Below are 14842 nucleotides of genomic sequence, written 5' to 3'. Positions count from 1 at the left end.
GGACAGTGTGCTATGTCCTTTGCCTGCCATCAGTTGACCTCCACACCAAGAGCTTAGATGTGCCCATCTCCCATCAAGCAAGTAATTAGTGGTGCATTAAGTGTTTTTTCTGAATCCAAAGTAAAATATATTGGCCCTTTGCTGCTGGGTTGAAAACACACATTGTTTTGCATGCAGGTACATAAGTCTTTTCACCATGAATAGGACCCAGAGTGATTAAACAAGCACTCTTAATATGTTAATTTATAATTTTAATTACAACAATCTTGTATATATAGTCATTAGTGAATACCAATATAAATATTTTTCTATCTTTTTTATTCATAATGCATAAACCAATCATCCAGTTACTTCTCTGAGGTTGCCTCTTTTTGTTTCATAATACAATCTTTGTTCTTAGTTATGAATGCATTTTGCTCGTTCCTGTCTTGAATAATCCCTCATTAAGCTAGTCACTTTCTGCTCCATGCTAAAAAGGAAAAATTATCATGCAAATGTGGCATGCCATATTAAAAAGCACATTACCAAACACTTTTGTTGCTGTCCTTCAATTAGTTTCCCTTCTTTGAATTTAATTCCATTTGTTGTTAAACTAGTGACTTGATGTATAGACTCATGAATCTGAGGCTGCTGCCAGGAAACGGGGGGGAAAAGCCAGCGCCTCCGCGAAGAGCTACAGAGGCGGGCCGAAACGGATTTGCTTCACCTTTGACAAGAACACTCGAACAGCACAGGAACCCTCTGATGATTCCACTGGGCTAATTATCCAATTATTTATTTCAAGAATAAAGGCACTGCTTTACAATTAGAGAAGTGTAAAGCAATCTGAGAAATTTGGTAATGACAGATGACTTCAATAACTTCTAAGATGAACACCACCCTTGCAAACTTGTCCCACCAAGAGTTGCAGGCAACCGTTAGCGTCGGTGACACCATGGCTACATAGAAGGGTCCTTGTTTGTTTGTTTTGCTCTTTCAGCAACAGAAATAATTTTACCCTTTTATTTACACTTTTAACCAATGTGTCAAATTTCCACAGCTCTTCTGCAATGTTTAAATTGTATTTCTCTTGATTAAGAGCTTTTGGTTCAAAGCAATACTTTTTAATTGCCTAATGATATAAGTCGGTTCTTAGGAAAGAACCGCACATTTAGGAGTTCATTTGCAATATAACTGAAAAATTCATTGCATGGCAGTAAAACAATTTACTGTTAATTACAAGGAGAAGAATTTGCTGTAGCATGCTCACAGATTGCCATGAATCATGCAGCACTCCTAGAGATTTATAACAGATGTGTAAGTGGGATGAATTAGCAGGGTTTAATAACAGAGACACAAATCATGCAGACTTCAAGGAGCTTTAATTGATATACTAGAATGTGACGGGCATGAATCACTCAGCCATTCAACAGCACTGTAACATATGGTCAGCTCAATATGCTGCCTCTTAAATCGGTTGGTGAGTCGTTGGTTGTCCCATATGGTGGAAGCAATATATTTTTCATGATTAAAAAAATGCATCCATTTTTTAAAGAAATAGGATTGCAAAGCATGTTTGTTATTGAACAGTCACCTGAATGCCAAACTCTTTTTTTTTTAATGATTCCTATTTTTTTTTTAACGTGGCAGCTTTCCAAAATAAGTAGGGACTCATAAGCCCCAGAAGTACTCTGAGAACCAAATGGGTGCTTGTTGGCACATTGTGATCCATGGCAAAGCCTATAGAAGAGCAGCAGAGAAGAGCTGTGATTGTCGGGGAAATCCTTTGGGTTGGGCAAAGCCAACAAAATGGTAGGAATGATGTCACTCTCAGAGAGGTTCAGGAATGCCCGGATGTGCACATGGAATAGCATGAGTTGAAGGAGAGACCCTTGCTTAGGAAGATATGGAAGTGGCTCTGATAATATTGTGACCCCCGCCCCCAGTGTGACAATGGGACACAACATTTTATATCAACTTGTTGATGGAATGTTCAGTCCCGTGGGAGCATCCTAAAAGAAATCCTGGCAGACTGTTGCAAAGACGGTCTTACCAATTCTGTGTCATTCTTGAAGAAATAGTTCAGTGCAGGAAAACAGACCCTCCCCCACCCCCACCCCCCAACCCCCGCAGCACGATCCAGTCCCCGGTAGCACGAGCACATTTCTTTATTGAAACTGGGACCCAGCAGCTTTCGGCAAAGCTTTTGCAGCGTTCGTAAATCTGACAGACTTGAAAAAGGAATATTGCAGCCCCAGAACTGTGGCTGCCAGAATTTAATGTCAACAATTAAAATTTATTTTGATCCTTACCTACTGTTTATTACTGTTTGTATACACAACAGACCTTACTAATACAGAGATGCACTATTAGATGGAATTACCATCTGTTCAGAGTGAAACGCTGGCATCTGTCTTAGATGCTAAAACTAAAATGATATTATTTCTAACAAAACAAAATTAACTGCTTTTACTCACCAACTTTAATTTCGAATGTGTGGATGCACTGAAGGAAAAGGCTGGTTGATAAAATATGTAATGACCTCTGTCGCGAGGCCTGGATGTAGTTACGTGACTTGAGCGACGGCTGCACTTGGCCTTTTTGGCACACAGGAATGGCATTCAGAAATCGCACTTTTTAAAACACCGTTTTAGCTTTATAAAGTACTAATTATAGTAAGGCATTAAAACAACACAATTATAATGTGTAAAAATGGAATCAGAGAGACCATAGGGTGCAAAATATTTTGATGGATGTTTCCTGAATATGTGCAAGGAATGAAATTAGACAAAAAAAATCATCTGAACAAAATTGCCATAGATTCCACAGTGTCGCCTTTAGGAAAATATATCTTCTCTGTGAGACTGTTTTAAATTTTATCCTACACTGACACATATAAAAGATTTATATTCAGCACCCCCTTCTTTTCTTAAGCCTCGGTATCCTATAAAAAAAGGTCTCTAGAAGTTGAAGAAATGGTAATACCAAGGACAATGGTAGTTTCCATACGGATGTTGAATTGGTGACACTACTTTCTGAGAAGCCAGATTTCAATTCTGTATGTCACCAAATAATAAATTGTGTCGCACCGGCGTTTAATGCATGTACACAGTGCATTAACTGTAACTGTAGTACATTTATTTGTGCTGGAGGAGACTTGAAAATGATGAAAAAATCAATACGTTGCTGTCAGAGAAGCAAGTGTTACGATGCATTTAAGTAGTTAATTGCAGAGGCCCCATAAAAGCTTCAAGTTTGGGTAGCAAGAATGTCATAATTACAGTCGAAGCCATTGCCTTTTATCAACGGTGGGCCTCAGGGAACGTGCCCGCCGCCTTCACCACTGCTCCTGTGCAGTTCGGCCACCAGGACCCCTCCTCCCTCTTCATGCACAGGACCCTAGCTCTGTGTGGACGATTTCCGATCCCCAGAATGGGGGCCAGCCAGGCAGGGTGTACTAACCAAGGCGGTGATGTCCCTTAAAGTCCCTGAAAGCAGGGCTTTCTGGCTTGTCCTATCGTAGAACACAGAAAAACCGTCCTATTTATACGCCGTATTGGGGCTGAGGAACTGCTGGCTGAGCGCTGATGGGGATAAGCGAATGGACGGATCCCCCGCCCAGCACCTCTCCCGGTTTACTGGTTGAGAAGCAGTGCTTGGCGATGTCCAGGCACAGCACTTCGAAACTGGAGGAGACCCTAGATGTCCTCAGGCCCACCGTGCTCCTTAACAACTGAGGCGTTGAAGAACTGAGCGGCCAAGTGATGGATTCGCCAGCGTCCCATAACGAGGGACTAAGGTGCCAGCCCAGAACCCAAGTTTTCTCCTTTTCCAGATCAGTTTCGCTATACCTGTTCCTTTGAAGGAGATTCGTACTCAAAGAAGGAAATAGAAAAATGGATTTTGTTCTTATTCTTCCCTAGTCAGAGAACAGATAGTCGATGAGGCAAGACCAAGTGATCTCTGAGAGTCTGAGGGGGGAATCTTTTCATCTTCTGATCACTTACGGGAGAGCAGGTGAAGTAGGTCAGTTGACAACTGCGTCTCAGAGAAAGAGTCAAAATTGTTTTCTGTTGACAATACCTGAGGACGTCTTATGTTAGTCTGCTCCCCACGCTCTCCTGAAATGAGGGATGGCTGCTCCTGGACCCCTGCCCTCATATTCGGAAGTTGATGATGTTTTTAAACATGGTCATGTAGTCTTCATAGACAACATACTCTTCCTTGGAAATAAATAAAGAGATTTGATTTTAAAGACCTGTCATCAGCAAGAGTTTCTGCTCATTTAGCCTTCAGTTCTTATCCAATGATGTTCAAACTCCACACTACATAAATTTTGCAAGTGTAAATTTATGCATAATGATATGCTATTAATCAGATTATAAAGTAATAAATGCTGCATAGAGAAGAATATATATTATCAAGTATTTTATAAAAGACTATTTATGAATAGAAGAGACAGACCAGAAATTGGATTACAGAGCTATTGCAAAAAATACAAGAACAATGTAATTTTATTCCAAGTAAAAATAGATATTGCATGTTGTTAATTCTTTGAAATGATCGGTATCGAAGTTCCATTGTATACTTCACATTTATAAGAAGATATTCCAAGTAGATACAGATAGACCTTGAATGTGAATGAACTATATTCTTTATCATATCCAATTTGAAAGATATGTTATTGGGTAGTAATAACAGTGCCTTGTATTGATATGGAATTTTGTTTTGTAAAAGTTAAAGCAATTATGTATATGGTTTTTAAATGCAGTTATTGTCAAAATAGTCTACTGAGAACTTATCCTGTGTCATAGATGGGAAAACTGAGGCAGATGTGTTTTAAATGATTTTTTAAAAATCATGCAGAATTAGAAATTAGTAAATGAAATTTAATCTTTAAAAGTCTGCAGAGTCCTTTTCATGCTTCTGTGTGGCCTCTGAATTTACTGATGTGAGATGAACAAATTTATACCTATAACCCCCTCACTCTGGGATCTGACAGATAATCTTTTATTTCCCTTCTCTCAGTGATTTTGTGTTTGTGAGCATGTGTTTAAGAGTTCAGGAGTGTCTCTTTTTCTTCTCATCATCCTCCGTGTGTGTGTGTGTGTGTGTGTGTGTGTGTGTGTCCAGTCTGAATTGGGTCTTCCAGATTAGATACTACAGCATACCAGCTGGAAGGTTGTTTGGTTTGGTTCTGTGCTTTTTTTGGTTTTTGGTTTTTTGTTTTTAAGCAAAAGAACTGAAAAAAAAAATACCCTAGTTTGACTCATTCTCGGTAGCTCGCTTCCTAAGACCAGACTCATTCCTGGGTGGAAGGCTTTCCCTACGAGTCTCAGTGCTCCACTACTTGGTAGAGTCCAAATAGTCAACATTAATTTTAGTGTTGAAACGGGAAGAGATCCCTTCTGGGATGCCTATCATGTGAACGTTTGAGCACTTGATGTTATCCTAGAGGCTCCTCAAACTATCCTCATTTTTAATTTTTTTTCCTGCTATTCTGATTGGTCACTTTCAACTCATCCGTCTCCCACATCTCTGATCTGTTCTTCTCTGTTAGCTAATCTGCTGTTGAGTTCTTCTAATGTCTTCCTTCCTTCTTTCCTTCCTTCCTTCCTTGCTTCCTTCCTTCCTTCCTTTCCTTAATTTCAATTACTGTATTCTTCAGATGCGCTTGATTCTTTCTTACACTTTTTCTTCGTGGAAATTCTTCTTAAGTTTCTCTCATTTGATTAGCATCCATATGACCGTTTCTTTGAATTCTTTCTTAGGCAAGTTACTTATTTTCATTTCCTTGGGGTTTCTATTTTTTCTTGTTCCTTCATTTGAGAGATATTTTTTTCTGTGTTTTCATTTTGTTTGACTTTCTATGTTTGCTTATATCAATGAGACAAAATAGCAGTGTCTCCCAGTCTTGGGCACGTGGCCTCTATAGAAGCTGGCCTTGTGTCAGCAGTGTGGGCCACGTGGCTTTGGCAGGGGATAGGAGCGTGGGGCCAGGTGCCTGAGGGGTGCTGAGCTGCACGGTGCTGGGTGGAGAGGCCAGGTGCCCCCTGTAGGAATGGCGAACGGATCCTGATTGCCCCCTTGGTTTGGTGCGGTGGGCTTCCCGAGCCCTTGCAGGCGCGCCGGGGCACCTGGCGAGAGGCCCCGCCCACCCCTCGCAGGTGCACGTGAGCGGTTGCGTCTGGGGAATTTCCACAGCTCCCGGAGAGCTGTGTGGGCTCCCCGGCCTTCCCTGTAACGTCTCTCTCGTGTCTGTTGTAGCCGAAGTGGCCCCTCGTGGGAGGGACCTGTGTGTGTAGAAGAGCCCACGCGCCGGGTAGCTTTAGGAAGCTGCTGGGAGCCCGCCCGGTACACGCTCCCAGGGCCCCAGACGCCAGGCGGCAGGGAGGGCAGCCCTGGGCGGGCAGGCCCGGGAGGCCCTGCTGCCCCTGTCCGCTGCTCCCTGGGCTCCGAGGCAGGTGGCCCCGGGCAAGGCCGCTGTGGAGGAGAGGCTGCGTGGTCCCGCAGGTAGGTCAGAGCCCCCGGGCGGGGCACCTGCGCCCTGAGCGAGGTGGAGGGCGCCTGGACCAGGATGCTTGCACAGGGAGCCCCCGCGGCCCGCGGGGGGCACCCCAGCGCCCCGGCCCCAGCCTTTTTCTTCCCTCCTTTTCTCTCGTTTGTCATCAGAGCCCGTCAGTGCAGGGCTCAGTTGCCTCAGCAGTCGCCGCCTCTGTCTGCGTCTCTTTCGTTTCGCTCACGGGAAGGGGTGAGTGGAGCATCCTCTAAGCCACTGCCATCTTCTGTTAGTCGTTTTAAACTACGCTTGTTCCCATTGCAGATAAACTCTGTCTTGTGTTTTTCGTTCCTAGAACCGCCTGCACACTGGAGAGCCCAGCGGATTTGGTTTTGAGTGTGAAATGCACAAGTGCCTGGGGCCATGCCTGTGTGTCTGTGTCTAGAGACAGGAACCACTTTCTCGAATGTAACAGGTGTTCTCTAACCTTCAGCACCGGCCCGGCTGCGCCCACCTCTGCTGGAAGCGCTCGGCAGCACCGCCATCTGTGCCCGGTGGCTCCCTCCTGAAGAACTGAACGGCCCCGCGCCGGTCTATCGGCTGGAGAGGAGAGAGGTCTCGCTCCCGGCTCCCGGGGCCACCGTGGTGACGGGGACACGCTTCCCAGGACACGGGTATTACAGGTTTCCCAGCTCCACCCACCCCGCTGGGACAGGCTTTACGGGTAAGCGGGTCTGAGGTCCCTTTATGGAAGAGGCTCAAAGACCCAAAGTATTTTCTATTATTTCGGTATCCCTTTACAATGAATTTGTACTCTGCCTGTTTATAGAAATAATAATTCACTCCTCTGATAACTTTAGCTTGAATGTTTAGCTAACATGTGGACCTTTTTAGTATTCTGGGGAGAAAAATTTGGGGTAAGTAGAGGAAAGAAAAAAAAAGATGAGGAAAGGCTGTATTGTTGGGTCAAAGTATGTGCTAAAAGTATGGTTCTCGGACACAACTTGCCCAACGTTGGTATCAGAATAGTATTCACTGGCTCTGAAAAAGTTCCAGGGGCAGGTGAGTGTGAGAAATGCCCCATGCTCTTGGAGGTTCTCCATACACATCCTGTTATGGAAGCCTCTAGAAAAATATAGGGAGGCTCTTTAACTTTGTTCGGATAGGTATCCCTAATACTTATATGATTTCACGTAAAAAAACAAAAACAAAAACAACTATTAATACCCCATGGCCTGTGGAGAGCATTACAAAAAAAAAGTTATTTCAGGAAAACCATACCTTCTGTAGGCCAGCGCTGGAGTAATGGAAGTGAGGCCTTTGCTTCAGGCACAGCATGTAAAAGCAGCAGAAAACTCTGTGATCAATATCAATACTATTTCAATGCAGTAATTTTTAAATGAAAATCAATGCAGAGTAATCTCCAATAAAATATCAAAAATTTAAGTAGAGGCGGAGTCCAAACCTGCCTCATTTTCTTCCCCAACTCCTGGTCTTACTGCTGCTACAATGTTCTGGACATTCTGTTACCTATGTGATTCATGGTATATAAGAGCACTGCTTCACTATAGATGTAGAAAACTGTAACTCTTGGTAATTCCTACTTCACTTTCCTGATTTGCAAAGTATAAGATTTGTGTTATTCTGAAACCTCATAATGCTGTTAATTTAACCTGCGAGAACGTCACTTTGGAGTAAATAGCTTGGCCTTTAGAACGTTGCCTAGGTTGAGGGTAGTGGAATGGAATTTGCATTATAAAAGGTAGCTCCAGCATCATTGTTTCCTTTTCGCCTAACTTAGGAAACAGTTTGCTCTTAAGTGAGGCTGGCTGCTGGTGTGGGTTTGTAATGAACAGTGCGGGCCTCCAGCTGAGAGGTGTTGGGATTAATGAGTGTGTAAGTGCTGGCCCTAGTCCACTGGCCTCTCCACTGAGAGTAAGTCAGCCATTGAGCTCCTCTCAGATTGAGCCTTCTGCTTGCTATTTGTAAAAGTCAAAGAAAGGAAGGAAAAGAAAAAAAACAAAACACAACAGATATCTAGACAAGAACCTGAGGATTAAAAGTACAACTTTTTTCTCAAATGGAACTAGAAACTCTCCCTGGCCCCACACACGGCTGGCGACGTGTCTCTTCGAGGGGACAGCATCCATGTCCCGTGCTTGGGTATAGCCCAGCGCGCGTGTCAGCTTGCATTTGCTGGCGAGCTGGCAGACAGGTTTTTGATGGGATCACCTCCTGTTGCAGCAGCGAAAGATAGAGTGGCTTGTCCACCGTTAACACGTTTAGTCGTCTGCGCTGTCTCCCGAGCCGGCCTGACACTCTGAGGGGCTAGGGCTCGGGGCAGATGTAGTGTCTGGGAAGATTTCCAAATCCTGCTTTAAAAAAGTTAGGCCGTTAGCACCGGCCCCACTAAACAGGGTCCTTCTGTCTATAACGAAGCCTCCAGCTGCACAGAAAATGTGTTTGGAGAGTGCGTTACTTGAAGGACAAGGCAGGGAGATCACGATTTTGGCTGGAACTGCTCCCTGGAGCTTTGGGGATTCTGGGTGTGGGGGCGGGGGGCAGCGAAGGGACTCCTTTGCTTTGGGGCACGCTCTGCAGCCACGCTGGCCCCTTACAGTAGCAGCTTGGTCTTACTCGTAAGGCTCTCTTTTACTTTAAAAGTAATCGGTCTACATCAAGTTAATGAGTTTGTTTCTTAAAAAGATTGTTTTTCCATTACAGTTGACATTCAATATTATTTTAGTTTCTGGTGTATAGCATAACGATTAGAAATTTATATAACTTACACAGCAATCCCACCGATAAGTCTAGTACCCACTCGACATTATACACATTACAGTAGTATTGCAATTACAATATTATTAACTATAAAGTTGTACTTTACGTCCCCATGACTGTTTTGTAACTACCCATTTGTACTTCTTGATCCCATCACCCTTTGTCACCCTGCCCCAACTCTCTGCCATCTGGCAACCATCAGTTCTTTGTATCTGTGTGTGTGTTTCTGTTTTGTTTATCCATTTATGCTGTATTTAAGGTGCCACATGTAAGTGAAATCATATGATACTTGTCTTTCTCTGACTCACTTATTTCATCCAACATAATACTCTCTGGGTCCCTCCATGTTGTGACAAATGGTAAGATTTCTTTTCTTTTCATGGCCAAGTAATATTCTATTGCATACATGCTTCCTCTTTACCTAATTTTCTATCGATGGACACTTGGGTTTCTCCCATATCTTGGCTAGTATAAATGATGTTGCGGTGAACATAGCATATGTTCAAGTTAGTGTTTGGCATGTCTTCAAATAAATACCCAGAACGGGGATTGCTGGGTCACGTGGGACTTCTATTTTGAATTTCTTGGGAAACCTCTGCACTGTTTTCCATAGTGGCTGCACCGGTCTACAGTCCCACCAAGAGTGCATGAGGTTCCCTTTTCTCCACATCTTCACCAATACTTGTTTGCTGATTTATTGATGATAACCATTCTAGGCGGGAGTGATACCTCGCTGTTGTTTTGATTTGCATTCGTCTGCTGATTAGTGACATTGAGCATCTTTTCATATGTCGGTTGGTCAGACCATCTGTATGCCCTCTTTGGAGAAGTCTCTTTTTGGGTCCTCTGCCCTCAAATTATTGGTTTGATTTTCTGGCTCAGCTGGCATGTTTGGCTGAGTAATTTGAGGTGTGTCATGGTTGAATGAAATGTACCCAGTTAATGAACTAGACATTTTACCAAACCAGCATTTCTTATCCATGCATCTTCTTAACTAGAGGGTACATTTATAATTAGCAGCTTCATTTGTTTTTTTATATGTCCCCTCATTGCCCTGTAAGGCGTTTTTACCCTCATGATGTACAGGAAAGGAGGCTCCGATAAGGGGTTTGCACGTAGCAGAGCTACTGCATTTCACGATTGAAGTGTAAATTGGAGGCTTTTGCTTCAAAAGCTGGTGCTTTTGCCAAGGAAATGGGATGGAGCACATGGGGACAGTTCTCCGGAAGCTGTGGAACAGGAAGTGTTTAATGGATGGGATGGGAGGTGCAATGTTGATTACCCAAATATTCCTTAGCCAGCATTGCTAACCTTTTTGGATTTTTTTTCCCAGTTGTTAGCTTTTCAGGTAACAAACTGTAAATGGTCTTGCTGTTATTCATTTGTAAGCCCAAAGCAATTGAGGATCAGCTTGCCTTCCCCCCCCCCCGCCCCCATAGCGCTTCATTCCAAAGTGTTACTTGGAGCTAGGTATATAACATCTAATGAAATTATTTTAAATCAGTTCAAATACTGTGTATCAAATGGTCCTTTCAGCTCACATTCTTGTATATTTTATGCAGTTTTTATGTTCTGAGGCAAAATTAATGAGCAAATCCTGGAAATCTCTAAAATGATCAGTTATATTTAGAAAGTGAATAATTACAAATAGGGCTTAGGTGGTTTTTATTTTGAATTATTTATTTCAAAAATCTCAAACTCTTAACTACAACAATTCCTGAAATTTGAATGGAAATCTCAAGTAACACTCAAAAACAAATATATGGTGATATGTATTATTATATATATGCTATATATGAAAAGTTGTCAGATTTAACCCATAAATGATAAGTATTATAAATACATGCATAACTTATTACATGTTCTTGAGCAAAATATTGAATATCTCAATACAGACTATCTTATTTTTGCAGTTCAAGAAAAGTCTCTTTATATAACTCACTCACCCCTCTTCCTTATTTGCTTTAAATATTTTACCTCATATGATGTAATGAAAACAATTAAAACATATCAATATATGTTCTAACATGTTTAATATTGCAAATTATTAAGCTTAGTATTGTAAATAAACTGTCAAAATCTTCCTTTTGGCAGAAATATAACCACATGAACCTCTTTTTTCCCTATGTGGCCGTTTTTCCTTTCTGATTCAGTGTCCTCTTAAAACTTGAATTTCCAGGAAGAGTGTATTATCAGTCATTTACATCATAGTATAAATTAAAGATCGTCTATTAACTTCCTCACTTCTATATTAAGAGTGGAGGATTTGGGAGCAAACTGATAATTTTCAGGTCCAAGCTTCATTATTTATTAGCTAAGTGTAATTAGACAAACCACAAAATCATTTTACTGACTGTTTCCTTCTTTTTTAAATTGGGATAATAATGCTACTTGTTATATTGATATCTAGCAGGTAGGATAGGATTAAAGGAGCTATCCCACCTCATAAACTTTGCACAGTGCCTGCCACACAGATTAGTTAACAGTCATTAAACATTTGCTGTTAACTATTACTTGTTTAACAAATATTGAGTGCTGATGAGGAGACAGGAGTTTTTCTGAGGGTCTTCTGCAATTTATAAAATCAATATTCTATTAATTCATCTGCTGTTGTGCATACAAAATATGTTTGCCTAAATATTATATGTGGAGTATGAGTAATATGCAATATTCTATATTAAAATGTGGTATTTAGTTGTGTTCCTTAAATGGTAAATGAATCCACCTCATGTCGAGATATTGGATACATTACGTCTCTATGAGTGTGGTCACGCTCCCTTGTACAATTGAGGGGGGACCAAATGACCAATGCCCTCAGCTTCTGGAATTCCAAATCTGTGACTATAGCGTATTTAAGTAGCTGCAAAAATTCAAAATAGAGCTTATTACCAAGGCATCTGTGAGTTTAAAAACACCTACATTTTAAAACAGATTGTTCAGTCGTGATGCTTTTTTATCACATTATCTTCACAATTGAAGATTAACATAAATTTACTCTTCATCTCTGTAATCTGCAGAACTCGGTGATAATGGGAGAATTCCTCAGTGTCAAATGGAAATTCCCATTCTTGGGTTATATCAGGTTGCAGAGCAGCAGCAAATTCAACATCATACCGCGATCTTGCAACTAGAAAGTCACGAAAACAGTCGGTGAAATGATGTCCTGGTTACAGGGAGTTAACAGTACTTTCTTCTTCCAAAACATAGGTCACGACTCCAACTTTTGCTCCCTGTTGCACATGCAAGGGGAAGTAGGGGGCTGAACCTTCAGGGGGAAAAAAACGCCTGTTATGTTCAGAAGTTCAGAATAAACCCACTCAATGTACATAGAGACTTTAGTCCTTTCCATGTGAGGCTAGTAATCCAAACAAAATGTGGCAAAAACAGAAGCTGAAACTGCGGCTCCCGTTGGCCTTCCAACGGTGATCCTCTTCTGTCATTTTTTTTCCCCTGTCAGTGAAAACAGGCCCATGATCACTGGGGGGAAGGTTTGACTATTGTCACACCCAGATGCCAATCACAGCCGCCTTGTAAACCACCTTTCCTGGTGACCCTGCCCAGAACCAGCACCTGCCTTTGGGGAGACCTTTGTAGCAAACCCCCGGGGATGTGAGCACACAGGAGCACCTGGATGTAATTCCCTTTTATTTGTCTTCACGAGACATGTGATTACCGATGCTGAATACCTTGCAGATAAGAACTCTACACTTTCCTCATAGTAATGCTGTTCAAGGACACTACATGATTGTCACACATTTTGGTCTCTCAGTGTTTCATTTGCCTTCCTCAAAATGGCTGTACTAGAATCCTGTAGGATCCAGGAAAACAGTTAATTACCGATCTGTGAAAAGAGAAATGCAACAAAAATCAATATGCTTTAAAAGCACATATTTTATAATTTTTTACTGTATGATATTTCTCCGTTACTGTTATTTTTTATTATTTTTAGTAAAGTGGGACATTTAAGCACTTCATTAAAGGAAAGCTGATTATAAGCAGTTATAGTAAAGGTGCAAGGAGAGCAAACTTCTTCAGGTAGACTAATTAGTAAAAGCATATTAATTCTGACCTTCAACACCCTTGGTGTCCCAAGTATTTGTTTTCCTATGACTGGAAGCAAGTAGTTTTGCCAGAAAGTGCTTTAAAAAAAAAGCCTAAGTAAAATGCCAAGGTTTTTTTTTTCAAGACGGATTTGAATCACGGGTTTTATTTAACCTTTGATGTTAGATTTCGGATGTAGTTATTGAAAAACAAATACACGAATCTACTCTGGCCAAGTGGTTTAAGGAACAAGCACTGACGGTGTCGAAAAATAAAGGCAAGAGTAAGACTATGGAACCTGGGGGCAAAGGAACGAGGGAAGTGGCTCCCGGGCAGTGGGCAGGGACAGGTCTCCTTGCATGTGCCTGATGGCGACAGACACAGAAGAGACTTGCACGTCTGGCTGAGCTCACCTGTGCGGACTGAGGGGCAGGATCCAAATGCACGAGAATAACGGAAGTCAGACTCACCATGCTGGAGGCGGGATGTTCAGAGCTAAAGGCTGGGATTGCGCAGTGTTTATCACCTGTTGTAGAGAGGCGCCTGCAAGTTCTTCGGACGGCATCGATGGCATTGTCGGGTGGGAGTGGACCATTCTTCTTCCCCGTTCCTCACATTCGTCGTAAAGGCCAGTGTAGGGTGACTTCCACCGTCCTCCACCCTGCTATTCAAGGCAATCATCTTTCTTGCTTGAAATCTTGCCGCAGCTGTCCATCAAGACGCGCTGCCTGAACGCTTTTCTGCGTGCTCTTTTGGGAGTATGGGTAAGTTAAGCGATAGCGCAACTTGTTGCATCTCAGTTGGCCAAGATGTGTCAGAGAGTAGGTGTTAAGTTACCAAATACCAGAAACAAAAGGCAGTTCTCGTTAACGGTCCCTAGTTGCTGCTGAAGTAGGGTCTGCGCCCATTGTCACATTGAGAGTCCTGTGTCAGGAGCTGTTTGCAGTCCCGCCGTAGCGCTCTGGGCCCTGAGTGTCACCCATCTCTTCCGTACGGGATCTCCTTAGGCTTATTAAATTTTGAGGCTAATGAACATTTTGACACTTTTACCTGCACATCGCATTAGGGCTTATTGCAATAGGTTTAAGATGACAGTCATAATAAACTTATACAGTACAATAAAGAGCACTTCTAATCTCGGAAGTGCTCTATAAACAGCAGTGATCAGTGCTATGGGTGGACTAACAGCATCAGACTGATTGGGCTCTACTTCAGGCGCTGTGGAGGTATCGACATTGGCGCTCGAGCTCTGAAGGAAGCGGCGATGGCGGTCGTCGGGAGCGGGGCTCTGGGGTCGCCTCCCCTCCTTGTCCAGTTTAAAAGCGGGCTCCTCCCCACATGCTGTGTGCAGCTGGGCGTGAGCTACCTCCCTGCCCTGGGCTTAGGGTGCTCATCCTCAGAACAGACTTCGGTGCAAACGCAAGGCAGGCGTCGCTGGCAAGGATCAGCCCTTGGGAGTCTGTGTGGTCATGGTCACATGTGCATTTACGGTGGCCGTTGTTTACGTGCGATTTTAAATTAGGTACCTTTCCATCCATACTT

The 14842-nt window shown here is 42.6% G+C and overlaps 1 protein-coding gene across 1 annotated transcript in view; it reads left to right on the top strand.

Moving 5' to 3' along the window:
• USH2A (usherin) overlaps nt 1-14842 on the top strand; it is a 474416-nt gene that overhangs the window by 137601 nt on the left and 321973 nt on the right. Inside the window, 1 exon segment of the mRNA XM_054576584.1 lies at nt 6972-7202. Coding sequence (XP_054432559.1) covers nt 6972-7202 — 231 coding nt within the window.

The sequence above is a fragment of the Pteronotus mesoamericanus genome, unplaced genomic scaffold (genome assembly GCF_021234165.1).
Source record: "Pteronotus mesoamericanus isolate MK-2021 breed Mesoamerican mustached bat unplaced genomic scaffold, CSHL_Meso_final contig_347, whole genome shotgun sequence".
NCBI lineage: Eukaryota > Metazoa > Chordata > Mammalia > Chiroptera > Mormoopidae > Pteronotus > Pteronotus mesoamericanus.
The sequence above is the reverse complement of the archived record's forward strand: the minus strand, read 5'-3'. Positions and strand labels throughout refer to the sequence as shown.